This window comes from Haplochromis burtoni, unplaced genomic scaffold (genome assembly GCF_018398535.1).
Source record: "Haplochromis burtoni strain Fernald_Lab_line unplaced genomic scaffold, NCSU_Asbu1 Contig_777, whole genome shotgun sequence".
Classification (NCBI taxonomy): Eukaryota; Metazoa; Chordata; class Actinopteri; order Cichliformes; family Cichlidae; genus Haplochromis; species Haplochromis burtoni.
The window spans coordinates 109828-124355 of NW_024583138.1; the positions used below are offsets into that span (position 1 = coordinate 109828).

Here is a 14528-nt window from a genome sequence, read left to right on the forward strand (position 1 = left end):
AGAGAAACTTGAGCTGTGCAAGGACACGCACGAACATTTATCCACACGCAGCTTTTTTTAACACGAGCCTCTCTGATATTAAACACACTGATTTTCCTTCAGCTGCCTCTCGTTGCGCTGAGTCATCGTGCTGTTTCTGGGGAGAAACACGTGCGTGAAAGCGGCTCCATTACTGCATCATTACTGTTCTCCTGTCAGGATTGTTTTTGATCCGCTAATTTGCCAATTTTTCCCAATTTGTAAATTTGTAAAAATCAGATAACTTCACCCCTCATTGTTAGTTACTGCATTACACAGTTTACACAAACTCAAGTTCTCATTTATCATAACTTGAGTAATATCTGTCACTTTAACGCCTACGTGCTGAACATGGGAAAGTCAAATACTACAAATGATTACAAAGTTAGTAAAACTGAGCGGTAAACTATCGAACCCACACCTACACAACACACACCACCCAACAAAGTTAGTAAAGCTGAGCGGTAAACTATCGAACACACACACACACACACACACACACACATATATATATACAGAGAGAGAGAGAGATTGTATAGAGTTGTATTAACACAGACTTTGTTCCCACCTTTGTCAGAGACTCCAAGAATAAAAATAGCAATCACATAAAATGAGACTCCAAGATGCGACATCGTGGCTCCACACTTACCGCTAAAACTTCAAACTGAGCGGAAATGTGAATGTTCCGGGGAAACACCTCCGACACTGAGTCACAGTATATATCTATATAGAGAGAGAGACACAAAGAGATATTTATTTATATTAGCAAGTGCGCTTAAAGTGGTTAAAAAAACCTCTCTGTCCATAAAGAAAATAGAGTTTAAAAGCTTTTATAATTCATGTGTTCTAAGATGTTTTTGTGTACTTGCTGCTAAATTGCAGGTTGTTCATGTGAAACTAAACTGTTGGCTAATTTCAGGTTGATCAAAACGAGCAGCTTAACGAGTGCACATGAGAACAAAATTATTAATATCATTATTGTTTTTATGAAATGATTTTCTTTCTGTGAGCAAAATATAAAAATGCAAACATCCAAAATTCAAACTGGGACACTTGGAGAAGCTGCGTTTAAAATACTTTGCTCTGCTAAACAACACCTTGAAAATAGTTTTTAAAAGGAGAACTAATAACCCCTCATCTGTCTCTGAAGGTAAGTCTTTATCTTTAAAAAGAAAAAAATAATACTTACCTTGTACACAGAACTACTGTGTTTTTACTACTAAATGATTCGTGAAGCGGGGTTTTTTGTGTGAATTATCTTGTAGAAAGTGTCACCTGGCAGTTTTCTGCCTTCCGTCGTGTCAGCAGAGGAGCTTGAAAGGTTAGTGGGTGAGTGACGTGAGGTCAGCGCTCTTCTGTGGGAAGTTCCACAGACGATTAACTCAGAGACTTTGGCTGTTTGATTTTGATTATACAGTATTGTAGGTGCTCATTTTTAATGCGTGTTTTTCGACTTTCTAGTGTGACCAAGGATTTTAATGGTTGAATGAATCAAGATCTAGATCGGCTGTGAGCGGGGAAATCAATCAATATAGTACGTATATTGATTGTTTTTAGTGAGCATTGTAGTGCTATTTGCTTGGACCTTTGGTTTGATAGGTCTCATATGCGGCTGGGATATTAGTAGAATTTGTTGTAAATCCTGTCTGGGAATGAAGGGGAAATGTATGTTTAACTGATGGAATAAATAAATGAAACATTTATTTCTTTGGATATTCTATTCGACACTTCAGTGCTCGGTTAAAATCTTTTTATTAAAGTTTTCGTTCTGAATTCAAAGTCCGTCCAGCTCCGAGTTAATTGGTAGTATAGTCGTTGCCTCATGTGAACCACTTCCATGATAGACTCACTAGATGGCGCAATAGCCCCAGTGTGACTATTTTTATTTATTTTTTTGTAATGAACTTTAATTAACTGTGCATCTGGACGTAGCGTTTTTACTATAGTAAAAGAAGAAGTCACTTGAATGAGTGAGTAATCCTCACTCAACACACAAAAACACCAGTTTTTGATGTCGCTGCCAAATAAAATATAAAATAACTAAAACACTATACAACAATACCTGACAAGAAACACTGGCATGGTCTTACATGATAAATATTACTGGACTGAGAACTGAAAACTTTATAAATGTAAATATCGATATACATATTGGGTGGCTGTAGCTCAGGTGGCAGAGCAGGTCAGCCACTAATCAGAAGGTCGGTGGTTCGATCCCAGGCTGCCTCCTGGCTGCATGCCAAATATCCTTGGGCAAGATACTAACCCCATGTTTGCCTACTGGTGGTGGTCAGAGGGCCCGGTGGCGCCAGTGTCCGGCAGCCTCGCCTCTGTCAGTGCGCCCCAGGGTGGCTGTGGCTACAATGTAGCTGCCATCACCAGTGTGAATGACTGAATGTAGTGTAAAGCGCTTTGGGGTCCTATGGACTAGAAAAGCGCTATACAAATGCAGGCCATTTACCATTATTTTATGTGTCTTTTGTACACATTTTGAAAAGCCTCTATAAATTCACCATGAATAAACAAAGACCTCATGTGGCCTTTTTGTGTAAATTTTACTCAAAATCTGTTGACGGCAAGTGTTTAAAATATGGGACTTTAATTATGTTTATTTGTTTTTGAAGAGTTTTCAGCAACAAAAGCCGTTTGAACAGTCATCCAAAATTATTGAAAAAATAATTTTAATGTTCAAAAAAGTAATAAAAAATAAAACAAAGAATTTACATAAAAACAATGCACAATACAATATTATTAATCTGGTTTTTCTGTTTCAAATCTTAACATCACACTGTAAGGAAAGTCGAGAAAACTCAACACAAGTAAACTGTAAACTCTTGCTTCAATCACATTCAGTTCAGGTTTTGAAAAACACAAATTCCTGCTGAGTAAACAAATGTGTGAGCTGCTAATAAGAGATCTTCTGCTGTTCAGTCAGGTGCACTAACCACTACACTGCAAATCCACACAAAACGTTAAAACGATAAATGTTTATCCAGAAAAGACCATGTATCTGCAAAAACCTGCCGCTCAAAAAAGTCAACGCTGTCAAAAAGCATGTGTTTGTGCTGGTGAAGGTGAAAGGGTTGGATCATGGTTTAGTTGGTTTCTCTCAGGTCTCCACTTTTTAAACCTGTTTTACTCAGTGACTCAGTGAGGCAGTGGGCAGCCATTGGGTGCCCGGGGAGCAGTGCGTAGGGACGGTACGGTTCTCATGGTTCCTCATTTTTCCGAAGTTGTCATTTAGGAACGTGTTGGGTGCCCGAAAACGTGACATGTTGATGATTTGTCACCCAGCGTTAAATGTTATGCTTTGGGAGTGAGAACGTGTTGCAGCAGTACCTCAGGGTAGCCATCCATTGGATTCAAACCTCTGCCTGCCGATCATCGGGGCCATCAACTCACCTACTGAGACCTATCCCCCCCCCCCTTTCTTTTTTTTCAATTCTGGACTTAACAGGAAGCCAATGGTTTGCCAAATTATTCTGCAGATCATCAGGATGAAAAGTTATTGGCTGTGTTTGCACAGCCCTTAAAAAATATGCTTTCATGACATTATTGTGTGTCGGGTGGTGTCAGGGATATCCAGACCGACAAGTAGGACATTGAATGTTACCTCTCCGGTGGGAAGGGAGCCTGAGATTGTCTAAATTGTGGTCTGTTCTATAGTAAATGCAGATAAAAAAAATTAAGAAAACAAATAAGATGTTCCAAAAAATATAATTGTTTGCTTGAAGGACACCAGGAGAGATGAGTCCTCTGTCACAGATGGTGTGGTCAGTGAAGATGGCCGCCTGCAGGTTCAAGCTCATTGCGATCTCCAACCCACATCCACTGCCACTGTACTTAAGGGAAGTTAAAGACTTTCTTCTGCACTTACATTTGGATCACCTCGATCCATGATAGTCATTCAGGCAGTAATGCCTGGACTGGAAACAAGCATCCTTAAAATATTACAACATTCCAAGCTTCTGTGTTTGAATGGCAAAACAAATGTGTTGTTTGATCTAGAGACTGCACTTGCTGAACTATTTATATAAGTAATGTAACTTGCAAAACAAAGTTGTGAAACCTAAACTTAGTTTCAGAATAGTTACATCAGAGACTTTGTTTCATTCTAAGATTATTAACAGTGTTGGCATATAATTATTTTTGTTCAGAGAACAGTGTCCAGTATGTTGGCTGATTTACTTTTTTGCATTTGGAAGTAAAAGTTGGGCTGATTTTGACGCCATTACAAGAAGTGTTGTTAACTATTCTTTTTTAATCATATTGCATTCAGTGTTATATTAATATAAGTGTTGTACTAGAAATTTTGATAAAACAATGTGAAATTCACACAAATTAATTTTTAATTTAGAACTTAAAATGTTATTCTTAGTACTATATACTTGAAATTAATAAGTTGTCGTAACATATTATCTTAAGTAAGCTTTACTCAGTTTTTTGAGGCGAAGAGTTTGAATAGTTTTTTTTGAAGTTCTGGGAAATAGATTGTTACGGAGCCCCGCAAAAGACACTGGAGAAAAAACTAATTAAGAAGAACTTTTGCAAGATTTTGCAAAACCTTTGCGAGATCCCGAATTACTTTGGCAAGATCTCGCAAAAGTTCTTAATTTTTTTTTCTCCAATGTCCCTTGCGGGGCTCTATAGCAAACTGCTCCATTGTACAAACCTGAAATCTGTGTAACTGCTGAGCTGTACGATGGGCAGAAGAACATTTATGATCAGAACTCTTTTTTCTAATACAGCTCATACAGCAGGAGTGTATGGGCTGCTTTTGAACTGACACTCAAACATGATTTACAAGTAAACCAGGATTAAAAATGATCAATGATGACACATATGATCTAAGCATGTAAACACAGTTATGACCACCATCATGCACCTGACCAAAGACATGACTTTCTTACAGTCTCATTAACTAAAAAGAAATTGCGTTACAACTGTGACTGCTATATTGCGAACTCTGCGCGCTGAACACTTGACCGCTGATGCAAAGCTCATTTTGGTGCGCTTACTGTGTTTACATCTTCAGGGGTATTCAGAGCTGGGAAAGTTACACACACTCGACTAACAGCTTTAGGTCCATGTCACCATTGTTCATTCTGTTTACATTTCTTTCTCATTTTGAATAACTCAACACTTTATATTTGGAATGAGAGAAGGGGAGGAAAAGAAAACAGGAAATTAAGGAGCAGGACTTCCAATACTAAACCTTTAATAAAGACACTTTATTAACCAACATTACTTTAAAAAAAACCCAAAACCCAAAACAAACCAAGGTTCGCTGCCACGATGCTGGCATAGTTAAAATAGCAGCTCAATAAAATAGTTAATGGTGGAGACTGGCCACCAGGGGAGGCAACCGACAGAGAGGAATGCCCAAGGGGTGCCACTAATTACTCACCCCTGCAGTCTCTCCGCAATCCTTACTTCCACTCTTACTGCAACTTAAAATATTGTGCTATATTTGCTTTTCAGTGTGTACACTCACATGCATGAGAGGGAATTCCACCACAGGTGGAAGCAGTTGTGTCTCCACTAAAGCAAATAAAATTAAATCTATAAATCAAAACACAAAACACCTCAATAAATAATAGAGAAAGAAACAGTAACACACACAGAGACACACACACACACACATGCACTTTAAAATACAACTTCAATTAAAAGCAACATCTGGCAGATCCAAGCGGAACACCAAATGAGTGCAGTGCAGCAGAGGTACGTGCAAATGGTACACCAGCACCATTAAAACGTAATAAAAAGTTAACACTAAAACACCATAAAACAAAGAATAACCAATCAATGCCAGTCAACATGACAGCAACAAAGCAATCTCGCCCCAGACTGGTTTCCTCCTACTAAACAAGACAGCAGGACGTCTTGATGCATTCTCAATCATCCAGGAAAGTAAATCTCCAAAAGTTGATTCTGTTCATCTGGACGTAGCGCTTTGTGGGAGAAACGTTTCGTCACTCATCCAAGTGACTTCTTCTGAAGAAGAAACGCTACGTCCAGATGAACAGAATCAACTTTTGGAGAAGACGGCAGGAGATTGTAAGCCTGTAACAAGGGAGAAAAACAGTTATCCAGGGTCCACCCTACTATAAGCCAAATTGCGGACAACCTACAAGGATCCTACTTACCACCCTTTCACAGTTAGACCGCTTAAACAGTTACCAGGGGAAATGAGTTCGAGCTGCAATGCTTAACGACAGGCTGTGATCCTCGCCACCTACAACAATGAGTGTCAAATGCCAGGAGTCAGGGAGTAGGCCACAGTTGCTCCTTATAACCAGCCTCTGATTAAAGAGCTAAGTGAGAGGTAAATGTTCATGCAGCATTCACAGACACTATGCAAAAACAAAATATCTCCTACAAAATCGGACCCACTACAGTTTTGCATATTTCTGCGCCTCAGTAATTCTGGAGCTTTGATGAATCAGAATTTGATGAAACCACTGAACTGTAACATAAAGCCTCGGGGTCAAGGAGGAGATCCACAATACAAGACACACAGGTGCAATCAAGTCAGTTTTTACAGTGACTCAACTTATTTCAGATATGTATTCACATTCAGAAATTGGTCCATAATGAACAAAAACTGCAGTCACACACCACAAACACACACACAACATCGCACACCACACAACACACACACACACCCCTGCAACACAAACTACTTTTATCTCTCACATCTGCACTACACCCTACAGAACATCTGTGACAATGCTGCGGTTAGTGTGACTCGCGTTGGAAGTGAGTTAGATTCATGTCTGAAACTTTTGGTACAAAATACCGACTTTAGTAAATGCCTGCAGTGTTACAGGTCACGCAGGAAATAAAAAGACAGCAGTGTGAACAGTTACTGTGTAGGTTCATATTTATTCTGATGGTTCAGGATCTGACTGTAAATAATGTTTTGTGCAGTTCTGCACCTGGCACATGTCAGCTGTTACAAAGACTTCATGTCCATGGTGGAAGAGTTTGTAATGAAGCAGAGCTGCCGCACACGTGCACATTTATCCACACACAGCAGTATGTTCTGATGTCAAACACACTGATTCTCTTTCAGCTGCCGCTCGTTGCTCTGAGTCATTGTGCTGTTTCTGGGGAGAAACACGTGCATGAAAACGGATCCATTACTGCATCATTACTGTTCTCCTATCAGCGCATGTGATTGTTTTTGATCTGCTAATTTGTGCTGATTGGGAGAATGCGCTTTTCATCATCACAGTGGACATGCTATTATCAGAAACAGCGTTACTTCTTTCACATTACTCTCTACTTCATCGTGCTAAATATAACTTATTCCTTTTGTTTTGACAGAATAATCGGTGAAGTAATAATAATTCATCACATTATTTAAAGTTATTGCATTATACTGTTTACACAAACTCAAGTTTTCATTTATCAGAATATCTCCAAATAATAAATCCACATAATTCAAATGATTAGAAAATTAGTAAGACTAATCGGGAAACTATCGAACATGAGAGAGAAATACATCACATACATACATGCAGGCTTATTAACATAGTTTGTTCTCACCTTTGTCAGAGACTCCAAGAAAAAAAAGGGCAATAACATAAAATGAAAGTCCAAAATGCGACATCATGGCTCCACACGCTAAAACTTTAAACTGAAAGGAAATGCACGGCTGAGAAAGTAATATGGGTTACTGTTCCGGCGAAACACCTCAGATCATTGAGTCACAGGATATCTATATATAGATATTTATTTATTTTTGCAAGTGCATTTAAAGTGGTTAAAAGAAACTGCCTGTCCATAAAGAAAAGAGAGTTTGGAAGTTTTTATATTTGTTCTAAGATGTTATTATGTATTTGCAGCTAAAGTGCAAGTTGTTCATGTGACCCTAAACTGTTGGCTAGTTTCAGCTTCAGAGTCACTGATGCGGATCAAAATGCGGCTAAACTGAAGCTGCTTTAAGAAAAGAAATTACTGAGCATGAGCTATGTTCATGTCAACATCTGAAGCACAGGAAAAATCCATTAAACAAATCAGCTGACCAACAATAAATATATGGAAATTGAGACAATAATATATTAAAGATAAATCAGTAAAAAATCATGAAACAGGTTTATAAGGCAAACATTCAGCATTCAGTTAAAACTCCAACACTTAGATCTCTGATTAGAAATTATCTGCTTAGCTAAAGCTGAGTAAATTTCTGACTAACAGGAAGTGAACATGAGGATGTTTAGTTTGAAGATGTGCACACATTAAAAATATAAAACGACTTTCTTATCCTGTGTTTTTGATTGATTAACCTTGTTTATGTAATTTTTATTCTTGATCAGTCAGGACACGTCATACACAGGAAAGCAAAATTATTAATATCATTTTTATTTTTATGAAATGATTTTCTTTGTGTGAGAAAAATAAAATAATGCGAACATCCAAAGATCAAACTGTGTTTCAAATCTTTGCACCTGGGAAATAGCTTTTAAAAAGTGAAATTTTCTCATTTGCTAATAATTCTGTCCTCCTCTGTCTCTAACGGTGAGTCTTTATCCTTTTTTTTTTTTATTTTAATGATGACCTTCTACACAGAGCTCCTCTGTAAGGGTATTTCCTTGAGATCAATTCCCACACGTTACCGTGCTTCATGAAAATGTGTGCTGGTGCGGTGACTGTAACTCTGCAAGAGACTAAAATTTACTGCATGAAAGTTTACATGTTATCTTCACATCACTAATTAGACATTCTGTATTTTTACACTCAGTTGAAAAATGGGTAACAACATGCAGGTCCACTTTTTATAAAGAAAAAAGCTACCTGCCAACTTAATTCACAGTCCATATGTACCTAACAGAAGTGTTTGTAATGCTCACGTTGGACAATGTGTAAAGGCCACTGATCATACAGATTTCCTTCCTTTTGTTTGACCCACAGAGACACCAAGAGGAGGAAGGGGGGAAACAGTTTCTGACTGTGGACATAGCATTAAACAGACAATTAAAAATTGAAAAATAAAATACAATCGTTAGTATTAAATATATCTCATTTTTTGCCTCATTATAACTGCAAATAGTTTGCAGGTTGATCATGAAAATCCTAAAACTATTCTTTCAGCTGTGAGCTACTGATGCTAAACAGGCTCAGGATTACTTACACACCAAATAACAGACAGGTAACCTAATTAGCTTCTTCATAATTCACTTCGTCGAGGCTTCATCTCTGATTTGCTGTATTATCAGACTAAAAGTACTTTTGTAGATAAACAAAAGTACTAAATAAAACCACTAAAACACTATACCAACAATACCTGACAAGAAACACCAGCATGGTCTTACATGACAATTATTACTGGGCTGAGAACTGAAAACTTCATGAATGTAAATATAAACATGTGTATTTGTATGTCATTTTTTCACATTTTGAAAAGCCTCCATACCTTCATCATGAATAAACAGAGACCTCATGTGGTCTTTTTGTGTAATTTCACATGAAAATCTGTTGTTGTCTAAGTGAACACAATATGGGATTTTAATTGTGGTTATTTGTATTTGAAGAGTATTCGGCTGCAAAAGCAGTTTAACCAGTCATCCAAAATTATTGTATAAAAAGGTTTAATGTTTAAAAAAAGTTATAAAAAAATAGTACAAAGAATTTACATTAAAAAAGCAAATCACAACACATCAATATGATTCTGGGTTTGTGTTTCAAATCTTAACATCACACTGTAAAAGTGAAAAAGCAGAGAAATTTCAAAACAAGTCAACTTTAAACTGTCACTTCAATCACATTCAGTTCATTTTGAAAAACACAAAAATTCTTCCTGAGTAAAAAAACGTGTGAGCTGCCAATCAGTGACCTTCTTCTCTTCAATCAAGCGCACTAACCACTACACTACAGATGCACACAAAACTTGGTCTCTGCAAATTAAGTACATCCAGAAAGTAAACTGAAGATACATTATTCACATGATACAGTCCTGATCAAGTGATCAGACCTCTGGTAACAAAACAGTTATACTGTTTTGTTGTTTTTTTATACCTTCACCCTAAAGAAATTTTGAGGTATCGGCAAAAGTTGTGTTCAAACAATCGAGGTATTAAAGGTTTTACAGAATTGCTACACCGCTAACATCTAGTGTTTGAAATCATTTGAGCACATTTTCAAAGATCAAGTGAATCATTAGTGTTGTACAAATTAATACTGGCACTAATTTGTTTTCAAAGACAAAGAGGGCGAGGACAAACTGTTACTGAAGGAAATGGAAGTGAAACACGACCACTTTAGTTACTGTAAATGTCAGTTTTAACTGATTAAGTCCAGTTAAAAAAGAGTTCAGAACATGCTAGCTGTCCGTTTAAACATCCGTCCAGAAAAGCCGGACATCTAGCGGCAAACCCTGCTCCAAAGAACAAGTCAACGCTCTTAAAAAGTAAGTCTTTGTGCAAGTGAAGGTGAAAGGCTTGGATCGTGGTTTGGTTGGTTTCTCTCAGGTCTCCGCTTTTTAAGCCTGTTTTCATTTTGGTTGACTGAAGGTGTTTCATGCCTTAACATACAACAAAAACAGTGAAACATGACTCTGTTAATACTGCAAGTCAAAGTATTCTGGACAGATTAACAGCTTAGACAGCACAACGGAATATGTATCAGAGATTGTTTGATTTGCAGTACGAATAAATGAGAGAAACAGAAGCTCTAGAGGTCTCTTAGAGGTCAAATGTCTCAGCATATCAGAGAGTGAAAAAGAATGAAGTAACTTTCCAAATGTGAGATGACAGGATGATAAAGATGGAATTACTTCTGATTGTGGTTTCAAGTATTTTAAGCGTCTCCCTGTGTGACAGACTGAAGGATTCAAGAATAGTTAAAGCTGCACAAACTTTGATCAGTTGAATGAAAGAGAGACAGTGCAACACAGATGATGTTTAAGACGAGTACCTGCTCTGAGTTTTCTTTCTGAGCTGGAGAAAGATGAGTGGAGCTAAAAAGCCACAGGCAACCGACAAGACAGAGGCCACCATGACTGAAATCCTGAGAACTTTGAGAAAAAACGGGAAAGGAGAAAAAAAATTAATCTGAACACCTAGAAAGTAACAATACACTGAATCTGTAAGAAGTACAAACATTAACATACCTAAATTTCTTTGATTAGATCCTGATGTCTCATTTAACCCTGGAAAAAGAAACACAAACATTGATTAGAGTAATGATTTTATAAATCAGTGATGTTGAAACAATTTCTCACCATTCATCATCATCATCAGGAATCGTCAGCATCACCTCTCTGTGAGGAGCAGAGAGCACTCGTGCTGCACATCCCACCTGTGTGCTGTGTTTACGTGAACCTGAGAGCACAGCTGTAGTGGTGACAGTGAATGTAGCGTTGGTGTTGGACACACTGACAGTGTTGTACTGTGAGAAGCTGAGGTCTTGTTGTGAGACACTGAGTGTTACAGTGGGAGCAGGTCGACCAGTGGCTGAACAGGAAACAACCCACTCTTCAGTAGAGTTTGACTCTCTGACATCAACAACAGGTTCATGCAGCTCTGTGAAGGATCAGGAGATATCATCAACATGTTCTTACAAACACACCAGCTGCTCACACATTTATGTCCAGTAAATGTTGACATAAATGTCTGAAGCACTTGTTGTTGGTTAAAGAAGATAAAGTTCTTACCAAAGACATGGAGGCAGGGTTTACCTGTCAGAGAGCCGTCAGGATAAGTGTTAAACAGGCAGTGATAGCAGCCTTCATCCTGCTCCGTCACATTCCTGATGACTATGGAGCAGTTCTGTAGTCCAGTGTATTTAAACTCAACTTTCTCTTTAAAGCCATCATTCACTCTCTGACCATAGTACTTGCTGTAGGTGGCAACATTTGTCTCCACATCATGTGAGATTTTCTGCCATGTGACCTGAAGGACGTCTTTAGTGTCCAAGAGCTGACAGCTGAATTCAGCATCTTCTCCCACTGCTGCCAGCACAGTCTGCTGTGTTTGGACCACTGCTGTTAGAGCTGCAGGAGATACAGTTTGAGAAGTCAAGAACTTTCAGAAAAGTAAACTGTCATTATCATGTCACTCTTATTAAGTCCGGTTATTGTCCTAAAGGGACTTTTTATACCTTTTTCTAAATTCAAATTCCAAATTTACATTCGTTATTTTTCTACCACTATTGTGTGCATAAATGTTTAACTATTGTGAAATGTCCATCTTTCTTAGAGGTCAAAGGTCCAAACCATGTTTTTTATTAGCAATAAAAAATATTTTTCAAAGGCAGTAACTTTTGTGATGATAACAGAAATATAAAGCAATAGAAAGAAAGAAAGAAAGTTCTGTGGGCGTTGTCCATAATAACGCATAGACGTTATTATGGACAACGATCAAAGCTATCACATCGTAACGTGACGTGATAGCTTTGTACCTTAAAAGCTGCTGGTAGCTGCGTCTGCTTTTAAAATGACAAGCAGCAAAGTATTTGAAGAATCTCAAACTGTAGGCTGAGCAAAATCAGGAACAGCGTTACTTCATTTACACAACCTTCATCTTGCTGAACGTAACCTTTTCTTTTCTTTTGTTTGACACAATAATGAGTGAAAGTATAATAATAAATCCGGTTATTTACACTCTGCGCTGTTGAAGTCACGTCATGCAAAATCAACTTTTCCTGTAGCCCCTTTCAAATTGAAAACGCTGTAAAAGAAACACTTCGTTTCTTAACAAGGCGTTTATTTGAAATTTGACGAACTCGTGTAATATCACACTCAACGCTTACCCACTGAAAAGCGGTTCCACGATTCAAAATATACGAAAGAAAGAGTGTAACACGTCCGTGTGGTCTAGGGTGACCAACCGTCCCCACGCCTAATGATGTTTAAAAGATCCCAAAGCGCAAGTGCATCTTTTCAGACGAACTGCAAAAGAAATTTCCCTCGTACCGACCCAGTACTGGTATTTTTTCTTATGCAGATGAGGCAGTATTTCTGTACCATTATTTAATTCCAGAGGCTTTTAAGTTATTTTTTGCAATTATTGACTTGTAAAAGCCTATATGACATATTTTATTCCACAATTCATTAACCGCACAGAGAAGGCATCGTTTAAATATGTTATAAATATGTTTCTTTAAGCAAGTTCTTCATGACTGAGCCGTGTCCTCTTTTTTTGGATATAAAATAAGATCACCTTAGTATGGTCACATACATTCTGGAATAAAAGTTTCTTCTTACCTTTGTCAAAGACTCCAAAAATAAAAACGGCAGTGACATAATGTGTAATTCTAAGCTGTGGCATTGTTGCTCCATGCTGTACCGCCAGAAGTACCGCCAAAGCTGGACAGTGTGGTTGCGACAGAAACCGCTACTACTTCCGGGTAAATTGTTGTAACAATTTCTGTAATGTATGTAAAGAAGCAATAATGTCTGATGATAAAACACATATTTCATGATTATAAGGACATAGTAACAGAATTTTTCAGTAACTGATGGTTACTTATTACTTAAAAGTGCAATAACATACAGCGCAGTGTCCTTTATTATCCCCCCGTATGATAATAGTACAGTCCAGAATCATATTATGTTTTACTACGTTTTATGTGGTTTTAAAAAAAAAAGCATTTCTGTCACAACGAAAAAAGAAATGTTAGAATTTTCTCAAAAGTCATGTTTTCAGATGGGATATTAAGCTAGAGGACATTTGTTGTGAGAGCTCTCTCTGTGGAAAACTGTTATATTCTCATCTATTTACAACTAAATTGCAGGTTGTTTGTATAGATCCCAAAGTCTTTCAGCTGCTGAACACAGATGTTCATCAAAACCAGCTGCACACCGTAGTGTAAAGTTACCAGATAAACTGAAACTCTTTGAAAAGAAATTAATATTGAATACATGATATTCTCATGTGAGTCAAGAATAATATACAAATGAAACATACTATAAATATATATTTATTCTACTGTTTCACAAATCCTTTGTTTTGTTATCTTTCTACAGTTACACGCATAATTCCTTTTAAAATATGGCATTCCCCTTTAGAGAGAGGTGCCAAACATTCATAATAAATAAATATAGATATATATTTAATGATTCCAAAATAAATCAATAAATCACACACTTAAATAAAGCAACACTGAGCAGCACGGTGGTTAGCACTGTTGCCGCACAGCAAGAAGGTCCTGAGTGCAATTCCACCATCAGGCCGGGGTCTTTGTTATCCCTGTGTTTGCGTGGGTTCCCTCCGGCTTCCTCCCACCGTCCAAAGACATGCAACTTGTGGGGATAGGTTAATTGGATAATCCAAATTGCCACTAGGTGTGAATGTGCAAATGGTTGTCTGTCCCTGTGTGTTGGCCCTGCGACATACTGGCAACCTGTCCAGGGTGTACCCTGCCTCTCGCCCCAAGACAGCTGGGATAGGCTCCAGCGCCCCCACGACCCTGAAAAAGTCATTCAGTGAAGTGTGACCTATTGTGATCCAATTAAGTTTTAATGAAATTTTAAAAATGTGTACTGCATAATAAAAAAATGAAAT

General features: G+C 37.7%; 1 protein-coding gene across 1 annotated transcript; it reads right to left on the reverse strand.

Annotated features, from left to right (window-relative positions):
* Positions 1-11163: 11163 nt before the first annotated feature.
* LOC121812746 (OX-2 membrane glycoprotein-like) lies at positions 11164-13338 on the reverse strand. Its single transcript, XM_042215631.1, has 4 exons — positions 13229-13338; positions 11678-12016; positions 11246-11546; positions 11164-11173 (listed from the first exon to the last, which is right to left on the reverse strand). Exons 1-4 carry the CDS (start codon positions 13290-13292, stop codon positions 11164-11166), a joined length of 714 nt encoding a protein of 237 aa, XP_042071565.1. The 5' UTR covers positions 13293-13338.
* Positions 13339-14528: the final 1190 nt, after the last annotated feature.